This window comes from Geotrypetes seraphini, chromosome 3, assembly GCF_902459505.1.
Source record: "Geotrypetes seraphini chromosome 3, aGeoSer1.1, whole genome shotgun sequence".
NCBI classification, from domain to species: Eukaryota; Metazoa; Chordata; class Amphibia; order Gymnophiona; family Dermophiidae; genus Geotrypetes; species Geotrypetes seraphini.
Window position 1 is genome coordinate 300,670,699 of NC_047086.1, and position 15,049 is coordinate 300,685,747.

The 15,049-nt window shown below is 41.7% G+C and overlaps 1 protein-coding gene across 1 annotated transcript in view; it reads right to left on the minus strand.

Moving 5' to 3' along the window:
- Positions 1 to 1,665: 1,665 nt before the first annotated feature.
- The window catches only part of LOC117357752, a 245,966-nt gene continuing 232,582 nt past the window's right edge, over positions 1,666 to 15,049 (minus strand). The window contains exons 18-20 of the mRNA XM_033938800.1: positions 12,892 to 13,031; positions 8,555 to 8,777; positions 1,666 to 3,485 (exon numbers count right to left, since the gene is read on the minus strand). Of these exons, the coding sequence (XP_033794691.1) occupies positions 3,346 to 3,485; positions 8,555 to 8,777; positions 12,892 to 13,031 (503 nt within the window). The 3' untranslated portion in view covers positions 1,666 to 3,345. The remainder of the gene's footprint in view (positions 3,486 to 8,554; positions 8,778 to 12,891; positions 13,032 to 15,049) is intronic.

The following is a 15,049-nucleotide window of genomic DNA, read 5'->3' on the forward strand; positions in this document are numbered from 1 at the left end:
CCTGTTGTTTCCTTTTCATCCTTAAACATCCCACATTCCAGAACCCAACTAGACATTCTACCTGATTCTTCATAACATCTTGCTCTCCTATGCTTGCTTTCGATTACTACTGTGAGGTCGAGTTATATTTAACAACCTCAGTGATGGATTTACTGGATTACAGTAATTGCATTTTACTCTTATTGAGCACATTTTTGTACCAGTTACTAATTCACCAATCTCCTTCTATTACTCTTTACTTACATCAGATAGTATATCCGAGTTCATTCAGTGGTACTGCACCATTTATTCTTTATTAGAGGCCAACTCTCCCTCCATCCCTTTCAGATAAGCTAGAGAGTCCCATCTGTAAGAATATGGTGCCTGCTTGTCCTGGGATAAAGAACAGTTACTTACCTGTAACAGGTGTTATCCAGGGACAGCAAGCAGATATTCTCACAGCCCGCCCACCTCCCCTAGTTGGCTTTGTCACTTGGGCATAAAACTGATGACCTCGCAAGTTGGCATTGGGTGGAAAGCCACTCATGTCTCAAAGCTTTCTAAAGCTTAAAGTGATAGTACACTTTTCACTGTCTACACTGGGCTCTGTGGATGACATCACTCATCTGTGAAAATATCTGCCTTCTGTCCCTGGATAACACCTGTTACAGGTAAGTAGCTGTGCTTTTTCTGTGGTACAACCAAAGCAGTTATATTCTGTATATCCTACAATTCTATGTGGATTACAAATTATTCAGGTACTCAAGAATTATTCCCTAACTGCCTCGGCGGGCTCCCACTCTATCTAATGTACCTGGGGCAATGGGGATTAAGTGACTTGCCCAGGGTCACAAAGAGCAGTGTGGGATTCGAACCCACAACCTCAGGGTGCTAAGGCTGTAGTTTTAACCATTGCACCACATACTCCCTAGTATAGTCCCTCTCCAGTTGCATCTAGATTCCTGGTCACTCTCTTCATAGTTGCTCTCCTACTATTCCTGTTTAAGGAGAGGTATTATGCTTAGCGCTCATGGCTCTCAGTCCAGCCATCTGACTTCATATCTGTCTGCTGTCCCTGGATAACACCTGTTACAGGTAAGTAGCTGTGCTTTTTCTGTGGTGCAACCAAAGCAGTTTACATACGTTCTCTCTCCATAGTGGGTTCACAATCTATCCATAAATGGGAGATACAGGAGGGACACAAATGTAAAGTGAAAAACCAAGCCACTCTGACTAGACTGAAGAAACTGAATTGTAAAGCATGAGTAAATGGTTAAGTTTTCACAACAGGCTTAAATTTTAAATAGATTCAGCTCTAATCTCTACTGGAAGTATGTTCCACACATGTGGGGCCAAATATGCAAAAGAGGAATGTCATGTTTTGTCAAACCTAACCATAAGAGGCATGTGGAGACAAGAAACTGTAATTGAGTGGATCTAAGAAGACACATAGAGGAGTGAAATATTAAAAGAAAAGCTAAATAATATGGAAAACATTTAGATAAATCACAATGAGTCCATAAAATAATTTTAAATTGAATATGGTGAGAAAAGGTAGGCAGTGGAAAGTTTATAATAAAGAGGTGACATGATTGTACCTACCGGTCCTAAATACAAAACACGATACTGCATTTTCGAGCTATTTGAAGTCTTTTCATTGAGCAAATATTCAAACAAAAAGGCAGAGAATTACAATAATATGTTCTGTTTTAAAATTAGAGAATTATTTCTTGTAAACGCTGAAGAACTTTATAAAAAAATAAAACAGAGCTTACTGCTATAAGCTTCCATATTGTTAAAAGATAGAATAAAATCAAAGCAGAAATATTTTTCCAAATAACAGAGTCAAATTCAGTTCTAAGAACTTTAGTCAATATTATAAACACTAGCCCCCAGATTCTATAAATGGTGTGCAAATTTCCACATGCAAAACTAATCAAGATTCATCCAAATTCAGCTTAAATAGAAAAGTAAGAAAGCCATTACTGTGATCAGTACAGCACATTCTACTATTTTATTCTTTCACTTAAATACCGGTAACTTGCACATGAAGAAAACTCAATTTTTTACAGCAACATTTTTCTTTAATACTATCTGTTTGTTCTGCACTGAGGGCCCCAAATGAAATACAAAAGCAAATTAGTTATGAGACATGACTTCTAGAAAACAAATATATAATGGAACAATATTCAGAAGCCTAACCAAAACAGATACATGGATGACTACTTATTTTTATTCTTGCTATTTAGTGGCTCTATCCATTTATATATTGTAAGATTGTTGAACATGCAGTCCTTAACTTAAACATTTAAGTTAAAACTGCTATTTTTGCAATGATCCTGAATAGATTGATAATGGCTGAATATTTCTGCTATTTAAATACTTATGGCCTCATCCTCAGAATGACACCCCCCAATTCTTATATGAAAACCTTCTGCAGGACATCAAAATGTCTGGCCAAAAATGTCTTAGCAAATCAAGCCATTAGAAATTAACATTTGTGACATCCTGACAAAAGTATGAACTACTTTTTTGAATTTGGAGTCTGTAGATCAGTGGGTCTCAAATCTTCCCTACTAATCTCATAGCTAGTTGGGTTCTTAGAATATACATCACAATGGATATCAAAATATATTTCATTATAGATATGTTGAAAACCCAACTAGTTAATAGAGTAGAATAGGGAACCATTGCCGTAGGCTAGCATTAGATGGGAACAAAGGGGAAATGGCATGCTGTGATGCTTTTGTGTTTTCCTGGTAATTAGGGTCATTATTCAGAAGGCTTAATTTGGTTATTCTTTGGCATTAATTGGACGAGTCCTCAGAATTGAAATTTTGGGGCTGCTATTTGGTTACATGTTGGCTGAACAGCTTGATGTCCTGCAAGAAGTTAATAGCCTAGGAGGTTTGCTAAGTGCAAGGATAAAAGTTACATGGACAGAGTTAACTAATTAATTAACAAATTAACATAGACCATAAATATTAAGTCTAAGTAAATCAGATAAAATATGTAGTTATCTTCTAACTGGCATATTTAGTGGTGCTGAGTAAATCTGTTCTCTCTTTGAATATCCAGTTAAATATAACTGGATAAGATAATTTAGCTAAGGTTAATGGGATATGATCAGCCCAAAGATGACCAAGAAATTTACTCTGTCAGCTGGAGCCTGTAGGATAAGAAAAGTTACCATGATTTTGTAATTGCCTTGGAAAGGGTGTGGTAGATAAAGGATTTTTTGTCATTTTAGAATTTGAAGATAGAAAAGAAGTGATCACTTACACAGATCAATAAAAAATTAAGACAACAACTAATACAGTATGCATTGAAAGATATTGGTGTTAGATGCAGTCCTTTTGCATATAATCATATCCAGCATTTGAAGCGGAAGAAATTCTGTAGTTCTGGATCATTCATAGGTTTACCATGGATTCCAGCATACACTGTCTTTAGTATGTTTGTTTTGAACTTCTCTTCAAGAATGGTCATATATTTCTCCAAGCAGCCTGCAAACAGATGAACCACTCATACTTAATAGCTACACCTTGTTCCTCAATATGCTGAAATAAAGTGACGTGCCTTGATAACTACAGCATTGTTACTGACTTGTATTCAGGTCTGTCGCTTTACTTCTGATAAGCAAAATTATTTTTTCAATAAGCAAATTGGCTTGGTTACACAAAACTCTTCATGACATGAGAAGAAACACCTACAGATTAATATTTGGGGTTCTTTATTGGTTTCTAATTTATAGGTTATTTCTAATTGCATAGGTAAAAAAAAAAGTTAGGGCCTCATTACTAACACAATGCACAGCAAATATCACAAGCCCCATTATTGCCTATGGGACCTATTTACTAACTGTGCACTTAACAAATTAACATATTCATGTACATTAATGTGTCTTAAGTTATTGATGAAATTTACTGAGGGGTCGTTTTATAAAGATGCAGTAGACCATGGCCTTAGTGTGCCCTCATGTGGATTGTTCCCATGTGCTAAGGTTATTTTTTTTTATCACAACCTGTAACACATACACTTCCCCCTCCCCATTCGCGGTTTCCACACTTGCGGTTTCACATATTTGTGATTTTTGGGGGGGAGGGGGAAACTACCCATAGTTTACCATGTTCCCGCCTCTCTCCAGCCTTCCTCCCGGCATCCCAGCCTTACCTGGTAGTCTAGCGGGCTTTCGGGACAAGAGCGATATTCCTACGCTCCTGCCCTGTGTAGATCGCCAATAGGAAATGGCTGCCATGAGCTCCCGTCGTAGTCTCAAGAGACTACGGGAACTCACGGAAGTCATTTCCTATTGGCGATCTACATGGGGCAGGAGCATAGGAAGATCGCTCCTGCCCTGAAAGCCTGCTAGACCACCAGGTAAGGCTGGTAGGGAGGCGGAGATGGGTCAGAGCCGGTCGAGAAGTTATTCGCAGTTTTTCCTCAATTCGCGGTCCGGCTCTGCCCCTATCCCCCGTGAATACCGAGGGAGAAGTGTACAGTCAAGACACACTGTAACTGAAACAAAAATTGTATTTATTATACTTTTGCCTCACACACCAATTTAATGCAATCCACAACTTAAATACAGCAAATGGCTTATCTCAGCCTTGCTATCTGTAACTGTCACACTTGGACAGTCTCTCTTAGCTCAAGTTAAGTCAGTTTTCTCAGGGCTTCTGCCTCAGCCCACATCTAGGAAAAACTGAAGAGTTCCTCTCTCTTCCAGGGACCTATTCCCTTGTGAACTCCTCTTTCTTGATTAAAGTCTGGGCAGAAATACTCCTTCCTGAATCCCGCCCCTCTGACTCAGCACTGAGCCCTAAAGTTCAGGGTATTCTGGGACATGTAGTCCCTTCTTTTTCTGATTAGCATCCCCTACTGCCCGGGGGCATAATATTAGCATGGGGAGGGAAAACCCCTTAATCTATCACATACTGTCCCCCTCAGCTCATCCCTAATGGGTGAGTGCATGTTTTTACCAGGGGCTTCTTTCCCAGGGGTGGAGGGCAAGATATTCCCTGGTCACATAGGACCTTATCCACTATTCTGAATCACCAAGACCACCCCAGGGCCACAACTCCAACTGTTACCATCTTGACTCCTGCTGAGCCCATCTCTTCTTTTTCTTGTAGTCCATAATAGTCATTGGGCTATTAGCCATCAGTCTCCAGGATTCCTCCCCTCCCCAGATTAACTCCCCCTTTTGTTTTTGATGCACTTGACATTTTGACACTGTAGCACTTGAATCTGCAGACTAGAGTTTTAGTTTAAAAGTATGGTTGTCCCTTGTAACCAAATCAGAGTCCAGTCCACCCATTATCAGAGCTTGGACTCCAGTTACCTTCACCATAATCTCATTGTTCGGGCAGTTCTTTATCTGGTTATCATCTCTCCCCTGCAATCTTTCTTGGAGTTCCAATCCCCTCAGAAGGCTCGCTCCCCTTTTCTCCTAGGAATTCATTCTTTTCCCCGGGACTTCATCTCCATTCAGGGAAATTTGTTATGTCTTGTGGACTGAGGCTCTTTCCCATCTGTTGTTAATGTACTGGTGCTTCAGTGCAGGATAGAATTGTACTGCAAACCCCCATGTGTTTCTACCTCATGAGAACTTCACAGTGGTGTTTTTCACTCGTACCCCACCACCAAGCATGCATGCCCGCCTTATTTCCTTTCCGAACACCGTAGAGGTTGTGAAGCCCTCTTTTCAGGGTCCTCCTGGTTAATCTCCTTCCAGTCAGTCTCGCTCAGCCCCTTCAGGGTATTGGGAAGCCACGTCCTTGGACCTTGGGCTGATTCTTCCTCCATTTGAGGGGTCCATCACTTTCTTAGCTGCTCCTGAATGGCTTACAGCTCTGCATTTAATTCTTCCACTTGCTTCTGGCACTCCTGCCTCGTAGTCGTCTCAGTAGCAGTGGTTAAAGATACAGCTTCAGCACCCTGAGGTTGTGGGTTCAAACCCACGCTGCTCCTTGTGATCCTGGGCAAGTCACTTAATCCCCCCCATTGCCCCAGGTATGTTAGATAGATTATGAGCCTGCCAGGACAGAGAAGGAAAACTGCTTGAGTACCTGAATAAATGCATGTAAACCATTCTGAGCTCCCCTGGGAGAACGGTATAGAAAACTGAATAAATAAATTTTTTTTTTTTTAAATAGCAAGCTGAGCCTGGGTCTCCCCCAACTTCTAGGACAATATCTCATTCCTTATTCTGAGATTGCCAGTTTCCTCATCCAGTTCCTTCATTATTTTATTCTTGGACATTTCCCTCTCCATCAGCAGAATCTGAACCACTTTGTTGGCTTTTCCAGAAGTTTACAAAGTTCTTCAACAGCCCTGATCAGCTCTGTGGTCCTAGCTTCAGAGTTCTCAGCTGCACTCTTGTACAATTTTAAAAGGCTTATGTTAGCATCCAGCTCATTCTAGAACCTCTTTTCCATACTTTCCTTTTGCCTAAGCATTAGTTGCCTCCAGAGATTCTTTTCCTCCTTTAATTTAGCAATATATTTGACAGCGAATAACTGGTCCTCTACCAGGTCTTTAATACGGTGCTTAGCTTTTTCTAGCTCAGTAGATAGATCTGGGAATGGGTTCTGGACCCCTTCCAGGTAGTCCTGGGGCTCTGTTTACCCTTCTGAAAGAGCAGATACCCCACCCTATCCTTCAGTGGGTTTCAAATCACAGGGTTTGACCAGTCTCCCTCTCTTGGGCAGTACCTGACTAGGGTTTGGATCGCCACCTGGTGCTCCTCACTGGTCTCCTTTTCCTTCTTGGAGCCTCTGGGTTTCCGTTTCACTATTCTTCTGAGTTTAAAGCTTGCTTCTCTATGCTGGCTAGCCCCTTGGCTGTTAACTGGCTTCAGGGCACTTAATTTCTTGTGCTCCTCTGACCCTACTAGGATTCTGTTGCAAGATCAGCCAGGTTTCTTGCCACTTTTGCTCCCAAATTCCCATCTTGGGTTCTCAGATTCTGGTCTTTCACCAGTATAGCCTAGAGTACTGACTTTTAAAACAGCATACACTAGGAATTCCACTGCTTTGATTACATTCTTATGCAGCAGTTACAGTTTCTAGAGTAAGCACTTGTTTTACAGTAAGCAGCACCTTTTTTTTCCTCTTGCACAACTCAGGTAGCTATTCCTAGCTGAATTCAGTGGGTTAAGGCAGCTCTTACTCTCTCACTGCTGCAATGCAGACAGGCTGCTAGCTTACCAGGTGCCAACAGTAGCTTAATTAAGCCTGTCAGAACTAGAGTTGTATACACATTAACACTTTTTCTTTTTGTTTATCTCCAAAGAAAGGAAAATAAACAGCTTGCTTATCCAGCACTATCTAGACTTTTCACAGGTTCCTCTTTTCAGCAGAGCTTATCTCCTTTGCCTGTTCACAAAAAATACCTCCTGCACTACTGTACTGAGGTCTTACTCCTGGAGTTACCTAGTCAGTTTCTGGGCAGAAACTTAAAAACCAGGCAGATATACCATATGTAACAGAACTGGTTTATACATACAGTCAAGACACACAATGTAACTGAACCAAATGTTTTGTTTATTATAGTTTTGCCTCACACACCAATTTAATGCAATCCACAACTTGAATATAGCAAATGTTTTGTTTATTATAGTTTTGCCTCACACACCAATTTAATGCAATCCACAACTTGAATATAGCAAATGGTTTACCTCAGCCAGGCTACCAGCAGCTGTCTCACCTGGGCAGTCTTTCTTTCTCAGTTCAAGTTCAGTCAGCTTCCCCAGAGCTTCTGCCTCAGCCCACATCTAGGAAAAGCTGGGGAGTTCCTCTCTCTTCCAGGGACCTCTTCCCTTGGAACCTCCTCGATTAAAGTCTGGGCAGAAATACTCCTTCCTGAGTCCCGCCCTTCTGACTCAGCACTGAGCCTCACAGTTCAGGATATTTTCGGACATGTAGTCCTTTCTCTTTCTGATTAGCGTCCCCTGCTGCCCGGAGGTATAACATTTGCATGAGGGAGGGAAAACCGCTTAGTTGTGCAGAAATGCCCCCTCTCTGCCCCTGATATGCTCGCTCAAAGAATAATTTTTTTGGCATGTGGTTAGTATATGCACATTTGGAAGTTATCGCAGGACACCATTAGATGCATATTAGCATCTAATGCAGCTTTGGAAAAAAGAACACCTAAATGATTACCTTCATTTCACTTCTAAATATACAAAGCTGGTAGCTGCTGCAGGATAGAGTTGCAAATATTCTTATTTTCCTCGCAAGCCCTCACTGTCAGTTTAGAGAAAGCCCTTTCTTTTTTGGAGGGGCTGGGTTATGGATAGGGAGTTATAACAAGTCAAGATGGAATTGAAATTTTCCTTATATTTGTTGTAATTATGTGTTTCTTGTACCAATAAAATATAATTTGAAATAAATTAGAAATCATAGATTCCCCTGACCTAAACACCTCTTTTTAATCTGGTTAAAAGGATATGCATTGTGGATGCCTGGATGTTTGAAGAAGGATGTTTCATCTTGGTATCTACTTAGTTATTCAGCTAGATCCTTTTGAAAATTGTCTTCTGTATGTGATTATATTCATTCTGTAAACTTACCTATACCCATTACTTTTCCATATGCAATCATATTGGTTGCTAAGCGAGGATCATCATATCTTTCATGTTTTATCAAAAGGCGTACAATTTCACCAGTGATGTAAGCATCATCAAAAGACTGATCCTGGATTGGCTTCTGTGGGTATTTACTGTAAACATCTACAGCAGCTACTGCATCTGTCTTTATTAGTAGATCAGCCAGTTCAATGTAAGCATCGTGGACCTAGAAAACAGATTCAAAATAACTATGAGTAAAGCCCATTTATATAGTGACTATGATGGTTCTGTAAGCTCCCATGCACTAGGATTGTGATGGGTTCACTGTAGAGTTTTACAAATCATTTCAAATTACCCTATTACCTCATCTATTAAATTTATATCAGGCTCAACTGACTAAAGGTTATATTACAGGTACTATGGCAGAATCTTTAACTATAGTTTTGCCAAAGCCAAATAAAGATCCTACGTTGGTTTCAAATTACAGGCCTATTTCTTTGATTAATGTAGATGGAAAACCTCTGGCTAAGTTATTGGCTTTACGCTTGGCCAAGGCTCTCCTTTATATTATTGGTATGCACCAAAAGGGGTTCATTGCTTAAAGACATTCTTCAAACAACACCATACTGGCTTTCCACATTTTAAATTTAAGAAAAGCCATGGATGATCAGACCTTCTCTGTATCCTTGGATTTAGAGAAGGCCTTTGATCATGTGGAGTGATGCAAACATTTTAAAATAGATTTTTTTTTTAATTGGATAAACACTGGTAAAACACTTCTTTTAGTTCTATATCCTTGTCCTGTATCTTCTACTTACTTTTTGTGCCTTTTCTGTGCTTACAACTCCTGACACAAATATACATAGTTGATTCAACAAGAAACAATATTGTTGAAGAATTGTCTGGGAAGATTTGCCTTATGTAGATGATACCAAAATCTTCAATAGAGTAGACACCCCTGATGGTGTGGATAGCATGAGGAAAGGCCTAATGAACCTTGAAGAATGGTCTGAAATTTGGTAGTTAAGATTTAATGCTAAGAAACACAAGGTCATGCATTTGGGCTATAAAAACCTGAGGGAGAGGTACAGTTTAGGGGGTGAAGAAGCTTTGTGCATGAAGAGGAGTGGGACTTGGGTGTGATGGTATGTGATGATCTTAAGGTGGCCAAATAGGTTGAAAAGGCAACAATGAATGCTAGAATGATACTTGGGTATAAGGAGAGGAATGGCCAGTAGGAAAAAGGAGGTATTAATGTTCCTGTATAAGACTCTGGTAAGACCTCATTTAGAATATTGTGTACAATTCTGGAGACTGCATCTTCAAAAAAATATAAACCCAGGAAGGCTACTAAAATGATCGCTGGTCTTTGACAGACAAAGATCTCAATATGTATACTTTGGAGGAAATGTGGGAGAGGGGAGATATGATAGAGACGTTTAAATACCTACCTGGCATAAATACACTTGAGAAGGAGACTCTCTTTCAACTGAAAGGAAACTCTAGAATGAGAGGGCATAGGATGAAGTTAAGAGGTAATAGGCTCAGGAGTAATCTAAGGAAATACTTTTTTACAGATGCATGGAACAGTCTCCCAGAAGAGGTGGAGGAGACAAAGACTCTCTGAATTCAAAGAAGTGTGAGACAAGCACATGGGATCTCTTAGGGAGAGGAGGAAATAGTGGATGCTATGGATGGGCAGACTAGATGGATCATTTGGCCTTTATCTGCTGTCATGTTTCTATGAAGGATGTATATTATTTCTACTACAGGTTCTCGTTTTGCAATTGATGAAAGAGAAGATGACCAATGCTTCCTCAAAGTTGATGGGTTCTTGAAGGTAATTACTACTAATACAGATACACTTGTATTAGATTCAGATTCCTCAAAGAACCTTTTGAAATGTTCTTTATGACCAACAAGACCCTTAGGCACAACCAGGTATACTGTGTCCTGGCTCAAGGCATGCCAAGCATAGAATATAAATGCTGACCTCAGATATTATGCTGGTGCACTACCTGCACTTCTTGAAATTGCTGAGGGTCTTCTGTTCCTGGAAAATGGCTGATGTTAAATCAAAAGATTTGATTTTTAAAACTTTGCCTGGTGGAGAGGGAGAAGCAAGATGGTGGTGGTGTGGTAACAGCTTCTAAGTTGGGCTCCGTCGTTCCTTACAGCTATTACTTTATTACCTCCGATTTGGAATCTGTCGAAGATGCCTCATACCAAACGTAAGGGCTTTGTCTGGGTGGACCCCCCCCCCCCCACCGGAACAGATGTTGATAGAACGCTTCTTTTCAAGCTCTCTGGCCAATATTGAAGGCGGCAGAAACCCAGTGATAGCTCCGACGGAAGGAGCTACTGGAGCTGTGGGACTTGAGATCTCGCTCTCCCCTCCAGCAACCTGGCTGCCACCTATCCCGGCATCAGTAGACGTTGAGAGCGTGAGCTCTGAGGACCTGATGAGTCCGATGGCTTCACGCAGAGGAGGGCCTCACGCTGGCTTGAGCGCTGGAGAATTAACAGCGGCAGGAGCGGAAGATAGCCGCTTCTCAAAGGTGACATTGGACGGCATTTGGCGTGTGCTCCAGAAGCTAGAAGTAGCCACTACCAAATCCGCCGGTGAGATCTCAACAATTGTGAGTAAATTGGATGTTCTTACAGTTTCTGTGCGTAATATCCAATCTGAAACTAACACAAAGTTTGACCAAGTCAATAAAGAAATTGCTTCACTTCAAAATCTTACAACATTTGCTAAAGAAAGACTTCTTTCAAAGGAAAATTAAGCAACTTGAAAATCATAATCGAAGACTTAATCTTAGAATTTTGAATTTTCCTAAATCTTCAGTTACCTCTCCATTAGACATGTTAAAAAAAAAATACCTTATTGAAAATTTAAAGTTTTCTCAAGACTCAATTTCACCTATAAATAGGATATACTATCTTCCTAAGAAAGATGGTTCTTCAGTACAAGACGCACAGGCTGTCAGATCACAACCTTTGGATTTAAATAATTTAACTGACATTTTGGAAAACTCCCAGGAAGAAATAGAATATCAGGGTACTTTGATAATATCTTTTGTTTTTGAACAATATCTTAATGCTATATTGAAAATATTCTTCCGCATGTTCAGAGTTTACTCCTGGGTCAGAGAATATGGATATTCCCTGACATTATAAAATCTACTCAAGATCAGAGGAAATTGTTTCTACTTATGAGAGAAGAAGTTAAAGCCCTGGGAGTTTCTTTTGTACCAAGTTATCCTTGTAAATGTTTAGTAAGATACACTGGAATTAAATATGTCTTTTTTCTTCCCGAGCACCTTCGAACCTTCTTGGACACTAAGAAAATGCTGTAGGGTTGCAGAAAATTAGGGCTGTGAAAAAGCATGTTAAGCCATTTCTTTTGATAATTGTAATTTTCTTTTAAGACCTCCTTGTCTTTTCTTAAATTGCTTCTCCAATCTTTTTGAGGGCTAATTAAGAGTTTAAGATTATGATTAACTGTTATATATAATTCTCAAGGATTCCTAAATTGTGTTTAGGCTTGAATTCTTTATAAACTTTGGGAACTTTTCTTTTACTGTATACTCTGTATTACTGTAACAGGTGAATACTTGTGATTTCATTTGAAAAAGATAAATAAATATTAAAAAAAAAAAACACAACAACTTTGCCTGGTGATGCTCAATGCACCAATGCTAGTGCAGGTTGCATCTGTAGAAAAAAAAATCATAAAAACACTAAAGGCCTCTTCTATCAAACTTTGCTAGCAGTTTGTAGTGCAGTGAGCCATGCTGAATAGTCCATGCTGCGTCCGATGCTCATAGAGTTCCTATGAGCATTGGGAGCAGCACGGGCCATTCAGCGCGGCTCTCTGTGCTAAAAACTGCTAGCGCAGTTTGATAGCAGAGGCCCTAAATGATAGAACATCTAACTAGGGGTTTTCTATGATTCTAATGGGGACATAGGAATGAAACTGAGGTAAACCAACATGAAAAAGACATTTTTTAAAAAAATGAATACGTACCACTATCCTGTCAAAAAGCGGTGATGAGCTTTGAGGAAAAATGAAGGAACTGAGGTGGAACTGCATGATGATGCTGATGCAAGAAGTTCTATATAAGAAAGATGCACTGCTCTAGAAAGTTCTTAAAACTTTGTTTAAATTTTCTTTGGGTTAGGTTCTGTCGGATGACATGACCTCTTATGAGAACTTCATAGCCTGCTTGTCCAAATGAGGGAATCTCAGAACCTTGCAGTTTACACATTCTAAAATACGTTAAACAGAAAACAGTTTGAAATGTGTATTACACAACAGTATAAAGAAAATAGCATACCTCTGGTGCCATCACAATAACCTCTTCATAAAGATGACAAGCATCAGCTATTGTTTCATTGGTGCGAGATAAAGCTCGTGCCAGGCCCAAGCGATGCACATAAGACACTCGGTTTATGTGTACTGGATAAGAAGAAGAGTCTACAAATAGAAATAGTGGTGTAGTTTCTACAGTGCTCAGATTTCTGGTAAGAGCTTTGCATATGTACTTACAAGAAAACTAGCTGAATGCTACTACTACTACTACTAGTAATATGTTTGTACCAAAGACAAAATTATGGGTTAAGTTAACATTTAACTGCAATGATCAGTATATGCCTATTATCCCAGGACAAGCAGGCAGCATATTCTTTACGCATGGGTGACGTCACCGACGGAGCCCCGGTACGGACCTTTTTAACTAGAAAGTTCTAGTTGGCCGCACCGCGCGTGCGCGAGTGCCTTCCCGCCCGACGGAGGAGTGCGTGGTCCCCAGTTTCTTCGTTTCCGCGGAGCGAAGAAGACGTGTGCTTTTTCAACGTCCGTTGAAATCCTCCAACTTTTGCCTTCCCGCTCGCGAATTTTTTCTTCTTTTGATTTCTTCCCTTCGGGTTCCTTTTTTCTCTAAAAAAAAAAAAAAAAAAACTTTTTATTTTCTTCTCCTTCGAACCAGCCCCGGCGGGGCCTGTTGCCACGATACAGGCCTCGGGGTTCGATTTTGCGGAGGCCGTATTCCCCTTCATGCCCCCGCAGCCCGGTTTTAAGAAGTGCCAGCGGTGTGCACGCCCGATCTCACTCTCTGACCCACACAATTGGTGCTTGCAGTGTTTGGGTCCTGAGCATCGGGCGGATTCCTGCACCCGCTGTGCCACTCTTAAAAAACGGACACTTAAAAATCGCCAGATCCAGCAGACAATCCTATTCGGCACCGGATCTGCGATGGAATCCACGGCGTCGACGGCGGTACCACCAAAATCGGCTCCCACCACTTCGACGACGCCCGATCCGACATTGGCGCTGCTGGCGCCAGGTAAGCCGGCTAAGAAGCCTTCCTCTTCTTCCCTCGAGCGCCCCCCTGCTACAGTGGTGGCACCGTCCTTACCGGCTACGCGCCGACCCCGGAAACGCTCCGCCCCGATATCGGTGAGTGCCTCGTCATCGGCCTCCTCATCGCCGGGGCGTGGAGCGGCACCTATGGAACCGAAACAAAAGAAAGCGGTTCCGGTGCCACCCCTAGATGACCGCATTGCGGCCATCCTCCAAAAGCAATTACAGGAACAGCTGCAACATCAACTACAGCACCTGTTACCCACTATCCTGGCACCGCTCCTTCCGGTACCAGACCGGCCCGAGCCCCGCACCGAACTCTTGGTATCCACTCCATCGATGCCGCTTAATACCTCCATGCCGATGCTCTCGGCTGAACAGCTCCGCGCCCATCCGGTACTCCCTCCACATACCACTACGGATCCACCTTGGGACCGGGCAGGGCACCGTTCTTCCAGGGACCAGGACCGACACCGATCGTCCTCTCCCGGTACCGTTTCGGTATGCTCGGGCAAGTCTCTATCTAAGACCCACCATACCGAACCGTCCACCCCGGTTTCCCGGCATGTACAACCGGAGGTCCGGGACCCGGACTTATGGGAAGAATCCCCTCCCGGTACCGAGGAGGATGTCTCCTCATCAGATGAGGAACCCTCAGCGCCCGATACCATTTCTAAGCCTGAGCAATCATCATTCTCCAAGTTCCTCAGGGAGATGTCAGCGGCTTTATCGCTCCCTCTGGAGTCAGACTCCAAAAAATCCCAAGCCTTTCTGGAGGCCCTGGATTTTGAACAACTACCTAAGGAGTTCCTCAAGTTACCCGTGCATGATATCCTACGGGAAACCTTTTATAAAAACTGGGAGAATCACCTCACAGTCCCTGGGGCACCCCGTAAATTAGATAGCCTTTACAGGGTCATTCCTATCCCGGGATTTGACAAACCTCAATTGCCCCATGAGTCTCTTCTTGTTGAGTCCACCTTAAAGAAGACTCAGGGCGCCAGTGTTTATGCCTCCACTCCTCCTGGCAGAGAAGGCAAAACTATGGACAAATTTGGCAAGAGACTTTACCAAAATGCCATGCTGGCCAACAGGGCGAACAATTACACCTTCCATTTTTCATTTTACATGAA